The sequence below is a fragment of the Nuphar pumila genome, chromosome 13 (genome assembly GCF_984573655.1).
Source record: "Nuphar pumila chromosome 13, dmNupPumi1.hap1.1, whole genome shotgun sequence".
Classification (NCBI taxonomy): domain Eukaryota; kingdom Viridiplantae; phylum Streptophyta; class Magnoliopsida; order Nymphaeales; family Nymphaeaceae; genus Nuphar; species Nuphar pumila.
In genome coordinates this window covers 22,844,439-22,858,147 of record NC_143261.1, presented here as the reverse complement: position 1 = coordinate 22,858,147, position 13,709 = coordinate 22,844,439, and the positions used below count along the sequence as shown (strand labels likewise).

General features: G+C 40.6%; 1 protein-coding gene across 1 annotated transcript; it reads right to left on the bottom strand.

Moving 5' to 3' along the window:
- Window positions 1-8,255: 8,255 nt before the first annotated feature.
- LOC149818077 (fructose-bisphosphate aldolase 1, chloroplastic-like) lies at window positions 8,256-13,364 on the bottom strand. The gene is made up of 6 exons (XM_089985781.1): window positions 13,055-13,364; window positions 11,137-11,406; window positions 10,920-11,029; window positions 9,782-9,872; window positions 9,387-9,656; window positions 8,256-8,726 (listed from the first exon to the last, which is right to left on the bottom strand). Exons 1-6 carry the CDS (start codon window positions 13,220-13,222, stop codon window positions 8,448-8,450), a joined length of 1,188 nt encoding a protein of 395 aa, XP_089841907.1. The 5' UTR covers window positions 13,223-13,364; the 3' UTR covers window positions 8,256-8,447.
- Window positions 13,365-13,709: the final 345 nt, after the last annotated feature.

The following is a 13,709-nucleotide window of genomic DNA, read 5'->3' as shown; positions in this document are numbered from 1 at the left end:
TCTATTGACAAAAGGGTGGAATTTGGTGAAAGAATTCATTGATTGGAAACCGTTCGCAGATGTCGTGGGAAGTATCAAGTTATCTAATTTATTTGTCCATCCGGAGATCCTTACAAAGATTATTGAAGGTCAGAAAGAGGATCCCCAGTATGAGAAACTGAAATCACTAGCCCAACAAGAAAATTCACACTTCTCACTTAAAGAAGATGGCAGTATCTGTATGCAGAAGCGACTTTGGGTCCCTAGTGACCACAAGTTGAAAGAAGAACTATTGGGAGAAGCACATAAGTCCAAATACACCATACACTCGGAGAGTACAAAAATGTTTAAAGACTTACAATGAGGGTATTGGTGGAATGGAATGAAGTGTGAAGTCGCAAATTATGTCTCCAAATGCCTGACTTGTCAGCAAGTCAAGATTGAACATCAGAAGTCTAGTGGTATGATGCAGCAAATGGAGATTCCACAGTGGAAATGGGAAGAAATCACCATGGACTTCGTGGTGGGTTTGCCCAAAACACGGAAACAACATGATGCTATATGGGTAATAGTGGATCGACTGACCAAATCGGCTCACTTTCTACCCATACGAATAAATCAATCCCTCGAGAGCTTAGCAAACTTATACATCAGAGAGATTGTTAGACTGCATGAAGTACCAATCTCTATTATATCAGATTGAGATCCTCGATTTACTTCTCGGTTTTGGGGTCAGTTGCAACAGACCTTGGGTATGAAATTGAAGCTAAGTACCGTTTTTCATCCCCAGACTGGCAGACAATCATAGAGGACTATCCAGACACTAGAAGATATGTTGCGAGCATGTATGCTGGATTGGAAAGGTGAGTGGGATAAGCATGTTGTTTTAGCCGAATATGCTTACAATAATAGTTACCATGCGAGTATCGGCATGGCTCCTTTCGAATCTCTATACGGAAGACCATGTAGATCACCTGTGTATTGGGATGAAATTGGTGAACGGTCGGTAGAATCACCAATCGTGTTACAACATTATACCCAACAGATCAAGATGATAAGAGATAGATTGCCCACAACCTAGAGTCGACAAAAGAGTTATGCAGATCAGAGGCGCAGGAAGCTCACTTTTGATGTGGGGGATCGGGTCTTTGTGAAGGTATCACCCACCAAAAGTATGTTTCGTTTTAGAAAAAAAGAAAAATTGAGTCCTAGATATGTCAGACCTTTTGAGATTTTGGAACGTATTGGAGAAACGGCCTATCGTATAGCCCTACCTCTCCAGTATGCGCAAATTCATAACGTATTTCATGTATCTATGTTAAGAAAATATCTTCAAGATCCGTCACATGTCGTCCAGTATGAGGATGTAGATATAAGAGAAGACCTAACAATGGAAGAAAAACCAGTGGAGATATTGGAGCGAAGCGAACGAGTCTTGAGATCAAAGACCATTCCTCTCGTCAATGTGAGATGGCAAGATCATGGCATTGATGAAAGCACGTGGGAACCTAAAGCTAGTATGCGGGAGAAGTACCAAAATCTTTTCGGGTAAGCACCCACAGGTAAATTTCGAGGACGAAATTTCTTTTAGGGGGAAAGGATGTAATAACCACAATTTTTCCATTAAATTTTCTAATATTTTATGCGTGATATGGGCGGATTTGGGCACGGATCCAAGTTTCGGATCCAAAACCCATACCTAAGTGATACCTCTTATACATATAAACCTATTAAATATCAATATACGTAAATAAGAAAATAAATAATATATATATATATATATATATATATATATATATATATATATATATATATATCATTAGGTAGGGTTTTGGATCCAACTATGGATCCACATTTTTAAACAAGACCCGGATCCAACACGTTGTTGGATCCCGAGTGCGGGTCGCGGTTCGGACCCGGACCCAGACCCGGACCCGGCCCACACCCTGCAAAAGGAAACGAGATGGGGGTTAAAAAGGGCAACCTGATATGGGTTGCCCGATAAAAATAAGAAGGGGGAAAACCCCCTCCCCTGATAAATCACCTGTTAGGGTTCATTTGAACCCTAACACGCTGAGGGTGAGGGAGGTGGGGGAGCACAGCGCAGCCGTCGGGAGGGGGGGGGGTTCCTTCCTTTTCGGGAGGCCACCCTCCTACAAATGGGGACCCCCGAACCCCTCTCTCTCTCTCTCTCTCTATATATATATATATATATATATATATATATATATATATATATATATATATATATATATATATATATATATATATATATATTTTCTCACTCTCACTCTCATCTGCCTCTCTATCGTTCGAATCGCCTCCGAGCTCCGGTCTGCAGCTCGAAGCCTTTGCTGGGAGAAGCCGACCTCTCCTCTACTGGTGGTGTTGTCCAGGCCGACCAACCTCCTCTCGTGGCTGTCGCAACATCATCGCCGAAAAATGGTACGATTATGTACCTCTTCTTGCTAGGTTTAGATTGATGTCTAGTGGTGATTGGGTCAGTGATGGGAGAAAGAACTCGGATGTTGCATGCTCGGATGCTTTAGATGGGGTTCTTGCTTATCCCTAAACCAGAAATCCCAAATCAAATCGATTTGAGGAGGGTTTCTTGACAAACCCTAACCCGGCAATACCTAATCCTATCGATCTGGGGGTTTTTGTTGTTGTATCGGGAAACCCCAGATTTGAAGATTTCTGATTTTTGTATCTGTTTCCTTTTACTGTACATGAGCATGTTTAGGTGAATATTGTTAGCAGTATATGTCTAAATTCCATTAGGTGAAAACAACATATTGGTGTTAAATCCCTGATTATCTGATTTTGTGTTTGCTTCATTGTGCAGTACTTAAGCATGTTTAGGTGATTTACTGTTTGTCGTATGTGTTTAATTCCTTTAGGTGAACACAACATGTTTATGCTAAATCCCTGTTATCTAATTTGGTGTTTGTTTCGATAAGTAGTACATAGCATGTTTGTGTAACCTCCTGTTAGTTTTAATTTTGGGATTTTCGGACAGTATAGTGATACAGTGGTGTTGGAAATGAACCACATTGGGGGTTTGCGATGCTGTGAATTCCCAAACCAAAATTTAGGGGTGTCAGCTGCTATGAACCCAAACAAGAAAAAAAAACGATGATATTTGTCTCTATGCACATCAATTTCATTTGCAATAACTGACACTTAGTCCATGTATGTTATTACACTTTTTAATTCCTGTGAAAGTCACAAAAATAGAAATTTGCGTCGTTGGGGTTTCATTGGAAAATTCTTCTGCAAGTAGATATTAAGACAGGAATTGTGGACTAAGTGTTTGCAGCAGAATACTTTCGGTGAAGTCCACTAACAAAAATTTATGTTTTGCATTTTACCTTAATTCAGAAAATGTTTGTATTTAGCATCCATGCATCTGTGGTTCTATATCTTCAATTCATATAAGCTTAAGATTGTAATTCTTTTCCTTTTTAATCCACAACTGAAACTATCTGCAACACTTGAAATATGATAAAGGACAGATTTTTTTCTTTTATTGCTACTATCTATGGAATCACAATCTGCATATTTCGATGAGCCTCCCCTAGAGTCTTCTTTTTATAAAGACATGCCTTAGTAGACAGGTTTGCTTTTTCTTTCGCATTGTATCCGCTATGCTGACTAGCTACACCCGTTACACCCGTTTTGTTGCATAGTTGTTGCACCTATCGTTTTAACCATTACGGTGCCTACACAACATAATACTAGTGTAATAGGGTTACTTCGATGTTATTTTATACCATGACCAGTGGGTGAAAAATCATGTTTGGTTATATGTTACTTCATGCCCAACACAGAGTAAATGTTTTCCGTTATATTCTATTTCATAAACCGCACATATATATGTTTTTGGTTGTATATTGCCGCACTTACACGTTCAGATTATGCCCTATTTGATTGTACCTGGTATTGCACGAAAACATATATGTAGTTGCTGAATAAGTACAGTAATCAAATTATCTCATCTGCTGCTCATTCTTTAGCTATTATTGGATATTGCGTACTTTTGTATCAACATGTTGTTTTGTTAAAAGCAATGACAATTGGAGAGTTGGCATTCAAGATAGTGGTTGGAACGTCTTACTGACAGAAATTATTAGGAGTTAATTTTAAGGGCTGTGAGGTTGCTTGTTTTAGGCTCAATGATAGTTTTCAATTCTTAAGATAAATCCTTGATCTCTTTATGTAGAAAATGAGTGAGACATATCAAAGAGATGTTATGTATTAACATTATGTATTGCATGTACTCAGATTATGTAAATTTCTTTTCCTTGGTGCATTGTGAATTGAAAGGAAATAGTATAGTGGTAACCTAAATGGGTAAATGATTAAGTTAGTCATGGTTATCCCCTCCTGCTAGGGGGTTGTTTGGGAAACCTTGCCCAATGGGTGATACGGGTTAAGTACCTAATGTAGGTACGTGGTCTGGTTCAATTATATTGGTAAGAAAATTAAATATTAACTTTTGTGCTTGACTGGTTTAAAGGCACTGGAGCACTCTGAGTGGGTTTATGCAAATAATATGGAAAATGATTGGGTTGGTTTATACACCTTGGTAAAATGACTAATGTTGAGAATCTACTATTATGGTAGTAGAAGGTTTGGGAAAAATGCCCCTACACCCTGAAAGGTTAACTAAATGAAAAGATTTACCCACTCAGATTCGGGCTTACCTTGGAGATGGTAGGTGGTAATAAACTCTGGGGACATAATTATTAGTTTCGAGCTAAAGTGACTCGTTGGTCCCCAGTCCTCGGAGTTGGGGGACCCGGACTACCAATATGTCCTAGGTGGTAGTTCTTTGTTCTTCTGCAGAAGTTAGAGATGCATCCTGTTTTGGTTTTGGCATTTGAGAGTTTCTCTCTGTCACTGGTTGCTCCCTTGGGATTTCAGTCACAGTTAGAATGTTCGGGTTAATAAAACAACTTTGAATAATATACCCCAAAACGTTCTTTTCCGTGATGGTTGTCTCGGCTCGTGTGTACCCGCGGGATAAGAAAAGATAAACATCAATTAGAACATGTTAGGTATCACAGTGAGTGGAGTTACTAGGGAGACATGTTTATATTCTTCCAGCATGTTCTGAGCTTGTGATGAAATGACATCCTGCAATGTGTAGATATGAGATAATCAAATTCATATTGAGATTGTTACATGAATGTTATGCATGACTGTTATTGTTATTGCACAATATGCTTTAATTGCTTAATGTCTTACTTGCTTAATGTCTTACTTGCTTAATTGTTGTCTTTGCATAAAATGTTTTAATTGATTAATTATAACTGCTGTATAATCTGTTTGTCTGCTTAGATATATGTTTGTTACTGTTGTTACATAGTCTTCTTTGTGTGATTCTTAATAGGTTGAAAATTCACACACGACAACCACTTCACATACTAGATTCATGACATACCTACATTAAGAGTACAGTTTTTCCTACTTAGACGTGGTAGTCTAATTCCTATAATTTTTATCATTTTCAGGCAAAGAGTAGTTCTATGAGCGACGCGGGATGAGGCGCTGACCAAGACTTGATCTACTTGTTCCCTGGCGGTTCTACTTGCTTTTAGATTGGATTCTTTGTTTGAGACTCATAATGTGAAAACTTTGATGTTGGATTCTATTATTATTGAAATAAAAACAAATGGTGTGGTTTGTTTTTACCTTCCTGTATCGTTCTGAAATGCTTAACCCTGGAATTATTAGTTGTTTTCGCTTTATAAAAAAAAAATCCTCAAAAAAATCTGGGTTAAAATTTCGGGGCGTTACATATATCGAATCCTCTCCACTTTGGTTCGGTTCATACGCTCGGCGACACCGTTATGTTGTGGAGTCCTTGGAGGCATCTTCTCATGTCGAATTCTATGTTTGGCACAATAACTTTCAAAAGCATTTGAGGTGTATTCACCACCATTGTCTGTCCTCAAGCATCTCAACTTCAAGCCTGTTTTCCTTTCAACTAACACCCCATACATTGGAGTACACTTTTTGTATGAGTCTTTTACATGGTTTGATATCATCTCTTATAAAGAATACTCTATGTTGCTTACCAATTAAACAAGCATCACATGAATGTAAATGTATACCTTTCATATTAGGAATGAGAACTTTCTTTGACAAGACTTTCATCCCCTTCTCACTCATGTATCCAAGTCTCTTGTACCATAAATTACAAAAAGAATCATCCATAGATGCATTTAGCTCTCCCTTGAATGAAAATCCTCTCATGTGATATAAGGTGTCACATTTATCACCTTTTGCAACTATAAGAGCACATTTAGTCAACTTCTATTTTATTTTTTCAAATATATTGGTGTATCCTTCATCATCTAACTTGCCTGTAGAGATGAGATTCATGCGCAAATTCGATATATGATGCACATTCTTTAGCACAAGCTTCACTTTCATGCTAATATCAATACAAACATCACCAATACCAACTATATTTGAAGTGCCTTGGTTGCTCATATGAACAACCCTGAACTTTCTCGACTTATAAGAAGTAAACAACTTCATATGTGGTGTGGCTTGATAAGAAGCACTTAAATCAACAATCTAATCGAAGTTGACGTTCCCAACTTGGAGACAATCATCTCGCTCTTCTACTACAACAAGAGGATCTTGGCTTGCCAAAGATGTTGAAGCTTCTTCTTTTTCTTTTGACTTTCCTTCTTTGTTGTCCCTTTTGAACTTTCTACAATGTTTTTAAAGTGTTCGGTACCACCACAATAATGACAAATTACTTTGCTTCTAGATTTTGATCTACGCTTAGAGTTGCCTCTTCCATGTGACTCTCTATGATGACTTCTTCCACGATCTTCATTTGATAAGATTTGTTGAGTAGAGGAATTGATAATTTTTCTTCTTATTTCTTCATTCATTAAACTACTAGTAACATGGCTCATGGTCAATATACCATCGGGAGCCGAATTACTCAAAGAAACCATCAATGTTTCATAACTTTTCGGTAAAGAATGAAGCAACAAAATGGCTTACAACTCATCACTCAATGCCATCTTCATTGATGCCAATTGGTTCACAACATTTTGCATCTCATTTAAATGTTTTGCCACTAAAGATCCTTCCTAGAACTTCATATTTACTAGTTGCCTAATAAGAAATATTTTATTCACCGCGGTCTTCCTCTCATACAAATCATGCAACTTCATTCATAGAGACTTTATTGCAAATTCGATTGATACATGATGAAATATCACTTCATCTAACCATTGTCTAATGGTTGTAATAACTTTCTTGTCAAGTTTCTTCCAATCTTCATCCGAAGTGGTTGTGGGTTTATCTCCTTCAATGGGCTCATGCAAATCTTTAATATAAAGAAGGTCCTCCATCTTAACCTTCCATACTTGTCAATTTCTTTCATTGGGACTAACCATCCTTTGTGTTCTATTTTTCATCTCAATCCACATGAATATCAAGTACAAACAATGTCAAATTGCTCTAATACCACTTGTTGGGGAGAAACTCAAAGGTGCAAAAGACTTTCCCTCTATGTAGATCACTTAAAAAATTCAACAAACACTTGTCATGCACATATAAGAATGCCCTCACTATACCAAATCTTGTGCAACCACCACCACAATCTCATAACATACAATGAAATAAAAGAGAAAAAACATAAAGGAGATCAAGCAAAAGAAAGAAGACACTGATTTACGTGAAAAACCCTCTCTCAAAGAAGAAAGAAAAACCATGAGGCCACTGCAACAAGTCTATTATGTGAAACCGGTTACAATAACTGCTTTTCAAGCCTTCAACTTTAGAAATCACTCTCTCTTTGTATGCAAAATCACTCATTTGTTCTATAGATGAAGAAAGAAGCTTTCTTCTCTTTCTCACATACCCATAAGTATGTAAAAGAACCACTCTCAAAACAAAGGACTCAAAAGCTCACACTCTTTTACAAAACAAAAAAGATATAAAAGGCCTAACTTACTGCACAAAACATAGACAAGTATAGACCTTTCAGTCAAACCCTACATTTGACTTCCTACAACAAAGAGAAGAAAGGGATAAAATGGATCCACCCATATGAAGATGGACCCATATCCAACATGTTTCACCTTTAAGGAAAGAAACCATATTTCTTATGAAAGAGAGTCTCTTTCATAGGAAAGGGCATGAAAAAGACACCGTTATAATATTGCATGTGCTATAACCAGTTGACCGGACCAACTACCTAATGCCTAGTTGGCACCACGTTGAGAGAGAGAGAGAGAGTAAAATAACAGTAGATGGGACTAAGCAAATAGCAATAAAAATTAGGCTACATGAGTACTTATCCCCTACAAGGCAGGACAAGAGAAAAAGGTAAGTGTATACATGCTGCACCAGGCAAGCAGCAGAGCCTACCCCACATAATATTATTCGTAGGAACATAAAAGTGTAGGTTGGCATGGGAGGCCTTCCATATATGCTTAGTAAACGTAGCCCTTGACAAACATGCCCTGCTTTGATTCTTCAGTCTCTCCTTCACCAGTGTATTTGCCAAGCTGAGCAAGAGAGTTGAACTTGGCTCTCAGAAGTAGTGTATCCTGTGCTGCCTTAACGTTCTCTGGTCGCCCACCCCATGTCTTGAGGCAAGTGTTCTGGAGGGCTCTTGCATATGAAAATGATACGTGCCATGGGTTGGGGCTCTGATTCATGGCGTTCAGGTTGAGGGTGGCCTCTACTTCAGATTGTCCTCCAGACAAGAACTGTCAAATGCATAGAAACATGCATGAGCTCTACATAGCATAATCTCTTACTGACGTATTAATTTCCTATTCTGCTGTTCATCTTAGCTCTTATTAGAAGCTTCCTATGCTATGTCCATAATGCTTCCTAATGTGAGCAACACCCTCCGCTGTTTGAAAGCAATGCATTGCACTTTCTGACACCCTCTGTTGTTTTGGAGCAGTGGTGTTACCAAAATACTGCATTGGAGATGGAATTGGTAACTCAAACACTACATTTTAACATTTACAAGAGGATGTTTTTGGCAACACCATCTCAGATGCTACATTTCAACACCATTCACAAGAGAGGATATTTTTTTGGCAACTCCATCTCCGATGCCACATTTCAACACCATTCACAAGAGAGGATATTTTTTTGGCAACTCCATCTCTGATGCCACATTTCAACACCATTCATAAGAGGATGTTTTTGGCAACTCCATCTATAACACCACTTTTTCACAACACCGTACTTTGGCAACACCACATTTTGGCAAAACTATGCTTTAGGAACGCATAGAAACGGTATTTCCATCCCACTCCTAAACAGAGCATAATAGAACTTGGGTGCTATATTGCTGCCGCCCGCTTAAATTGTCATGAACATGGAAACTTAGAAGAAAGGAGAAATGACAATACCATAATGCCGGGGACGGCTGGAGGGATCCGGCGGTGGAGGAGTTTCAGGGTGTATTCAGCAACTTGCTCAGGGGTGGCCCTGTCCTTGCATTCTGCACCAGGGGTGACCATGCTGGGCTTCAAGAGGATACCCTCAAACAGGACATTGTTCTCAGCCAAGTAGTAGAAGACCTCGGCCCAGACCTTCTGGGCCACCTCGAAGGTCCGGTCAATGCTATGATCACCATCCAACAAGATCTCTGGCTCAACAATAGGAACCAAACCATTGTCCTGTATGTAAATCACAATGAGGCCACACAAAGTAATTAGAAGGGCAGTAGCAGTAGTTAAAAGTTGTCAAACTTCCAAGACTAGTGAATTTCAGCAAAAAGCTTCTGCAGTTGTGGTGATCGTACTTGGGAGATTGCTGCATAACGGGCGAGACCCCAAGCAGCCTCCTTAACAGCCAGGGCAGATGGACCATTTGGAATGCTCACAACAGTACGCCTGTTTCAAGTTTGCAGTTAGTGTCTAGGTAACAGAAGCTTGTTTTCAAGGGAAGAAGAAATACCAAGCAGTGCTTATACATGGAAATTTTGCAGTAAAAGAAATTAAAAAAAAAACATCCAGGATGATCAAGAAAAGAACCATCTTTTTATTTATTATATTTATTTATTCTCATTTTGGAACTTTTGCATGAAGAAACTGCTACAGACATCTAGAGTTATAAATTTTGTTATTTTTTAAGCTCCATAGCAGTTTATCAGAAAACCAAATGATCACTGAACAGATCCTTTTCATGATTACCAGCTTTTACTGTATACTACTTTTATTGCCTAGGCCTAATCTTGGGTAGTGGTGAATATGTGCTAGGATCCTTTACTGAAGTACAAGATTTTGAACTCCGTACTATTTACCGAGAAATCTAAAGCCAGGAATTTAAGCATTTCAAGATATTAGTTATTCCAAGTAGTGGAGTGTGGGCACTCAGGAACCGACAGTGCAGCCCATCAATCCAAGCACATACACAACTTGTAAAATATTTGAAGTTGGAAATGTTCACGAATTTTTTGTTGCTAAAACGACCATTCGATCCTCTAACGAGTAAAGACTAGGATTTATCCCTTTCTTGAGTTCCCCATCATCAGATGGAGATGGAGATTAGTATATGAACCCTCCTACTATTGTGGTCTATGATTGCACTCAGTGGGACCTAAGGAGGCGTTTGTTTGCGTGGACAGCAGCGTCCGTGGGTCATTACTGTCCGTGACCCACGAACGCCTGGAATACGGTGTCCCACGAGTCCAGCCGAAGACCTTTTAAGTGTTTCTCATACAAGCATGGCCCCAAGAAAGCAAAATTCCAAGAAACACCATGATTGCCTAGCAAAGGATCTCCATTGTAAAAGGCGTAGTTTATTTAATGCAGTGACTCTAGTTCCTCAAATGGCATAGAGGGTTGGGCACAAGTAACAACACCCATCTAATTAATGCATGGAACAGTGAATGCATGCAGTGATAACGAGAAGTATATCTTGTGGTTGGGATGAATTACCATTTGGCAAAGCGAGCACCCTGCTGATAGTATGCTGCAGAGCGCGACGCAAGACCATCAAGACCTTGGCACCATGATTCATCATTCGACCCAGCAAGAGGAACCAAACCCTGTGTTTGTATACACATGCTCGTTATGCATCACACCATACTTGGTGGGGCCATCATCACCATCATCATCATAACTTGAGAACATCACCAGCATGAAGAGTAATTACCTTGTCGACTTTGATGCCGGGGACGATGTTCTGGCTGACGAGTACATCGACCATCTTCCGGCCGTCGATGGTGGACTGGTAGAGGGTCTCCTCGAAGAGGATGGCGCCGGAGACGTAATTGCCGAGGCCAGGGGCCGATACCAGCAGGGTGCGATAGGCCTGGCGGTTGGCCTCCGTGTTCTCCAGCCCGATTGACGCCAGCCTCTTCCCGCACGTCGCGTTCGACTCATCCATCGCCAGTATCCCCCTGCCGGGCGACGCTACGGTTTTCTGCACGGAAAAGGAGCCACCACCCATCAGCATCAACAGTGAGGCGTGGTTAATTAGGTGATCGAGCTTGAACACTCTGTCAAATTCTCGGGCCACACAAAACACAGAATATCGCTGCGCGTGCAATGGAAAATGGAAAAGATTGCTGCACTGTAAAACTGAATATGAGGCTGATAAATTATCGTTCAGATTTGGTTTTGCTTACTGAATCTAACTACACAAATTTAGATTTGGTCAGATATCCAACCTGAGCCCAAACTGTCCACATCCCTAGCAACAGATTATTCTCTACCCATCCGCTTTAAGGCTCTGTTTGGTAGCCGACCGTCCGTCGGACGCCGGAGTGGAAGCGTGGAATCCACAGCAGTCACCGGGTGTTTGGGAGCATGGAGAACAGGTATTTGAAGGAGTACGGAGTGTATTTACGGACGCCAAATCCACAAACTGACTACCATAATGGGGAGGTGGTAATTTCCAACGTCTATCCCGATGCCCACCTAAGATGGTGCTGCGGCAGTCTCCGATGGCCCTCCCACCCACCTTATTAATTATCAAATTATTCAAACGAGATGCTTTGAAAGCCCCAACGACTTTCCAATTTCCTTTTCCCCTTCTCTACTACTGAAATAGAACTACCGTTTGCTGTGCATACTGTGGGGTCACCATACCTTTTCATGTAATGAACACGGGTAAAACAGTATGCTGAAAAAGAAATAATTTATCTTTTCATGTGAATGACATCGGTAGTTATTGACCGGATGCTATGCTGAAAAAATAAATAAATAATTTGTTCACCTGATGAACATGCGTAGACGCTATGCTGGTTTGCATGGACCTTCAAGCATTTTGAATTAACCTCTCAAAAAAGAGAAATACTTTGGAAACTGGTGTATGAAGAGACAACTATAAAATTCACATCTTTCCAAACAACTTAAAATTGAATTTGGTAAGTGTTTGCTGGAATTTTGATGACCAAAAAGGCAGGTGGGAAGTACCAAATCCACAGGATTTGTGGATTTCATACTTCCCTCCTCAGCTACAGCCAACTGGGTGGCAAAACCTGACATGACCAGCCAACCTGCCTCTTAGGCAGGTTCGGAAGAGGCGGGTTCGGGTTTGGAAAAAATGAACCCGGTTGACCCGCCTAACCCATTTATTAAACGGGTCAGGTTCGTGTTAGGGGTATGCCAACCCGCCAACCCGTCTGCCAACCCGCCAACCCGACCCGCAAACCTGAGAACCCGTTTACCCGACCCAACCCATTTATTAAATGGGTTGGCGGGTCGTGTCGGGTTACCCGTTTATTAAACGGGCTGGGTTCGTGTTTGCCACAGCCTACCCGTTTAATAAACGGGTCGGGTTCGGGTTGAGGTATGCTGACCCGCCAACCCGTCGAGTCGACCCGCCAACCCGACACTATTGCCACCCCTAACTGGCAGCTTCCAAATTTGAGTAGCTTGTTGGAGAAAAATACAAGAAACGTGTGTATGAGAGGGGAGGTCATAATCATGCACAAAGCAAGGCAAATCTCTACCGACAGAGTTTTATACTACCGAGACAGCAACGGTACTACATACAACAGGCTAAGTCCGGCATGACTAAGTCTATAGTTTCTTCATGTCATAAAAAAAGGGTCATAATTATATACCGCAGTCTTGATGAGTTCATCGGCGTAGGAACCAGCACGGACGACGAGGGTAGAGGGAGAGGCCGAGTGCGCCCTGAAACCAGCGGTGGAGGAGCGGAGTGACTGTCCCTTAATGAAGTCAGACTTGTCAAGCACCAGGGATGACTTGAGGAGAGATGCGCTTGCCATTGATTTCCTCTCTTTCTTTCTCTCTCTCTCTCTCTTATTCCTTTGCCTTCTCTTGTTGAAGGCTAAGAAATGGCTCGCACTCTCTTCTCCTCCCCTCTTCTTCTTATGTTACATGCAAATATATGGCGCTACTTTTTCTTGCTCCATCTTGTATATACTTATAAGGATAGCTCAGATTTCATGGGTGTTGATTATGAGGCTCATATCATCCTACCAGTCATGTGGTGACACGTGTATGATAAGGCCACTTGGCTGCATGCGAGGGAAGGAGACAAGAGATTGTGTGAGTGCTACCCTCCTCCCCACGACCGTAAAAATGGGGACGAAATAATGTGGGCGTCAAAAATTGAAGGACCATTGCCTTGTTCTTTTAAAGTGACCAAACTGCCCCTAACCAGGATTTGAATGGCATGGTTGGATGAAAACAATCAGACTAGGCGTTGCTTGTGATCCCATTGGTGAGTGTCATGAAACTTTTTTTAATGGT

Bases quoted from the DNA above. Each gene is read 5' to 3' on its own strand.
- LOC149818077 (XM_089985781.1), bottom strand. From the start codon at position 13,222: ATGGCAAGCGCATCTCTCCTCAAGTCATCCCTGGTGCTTGACAAGTCT. The intron at 11,407-13,054 runs GTATATAATTAT...TTTTCCGTGCAG, and splicing joins ATGAACTCATCAAGACTGCG to AAAACCGTAGCGTCGCCCGG. The intron at 9,873-10,919 runs GTAATTCATCCC...AACTTGAAACAG, and splicing joins GGTGCTCGCTTTGCCAAATG to GCGTACTGTTGTGAGCATTC.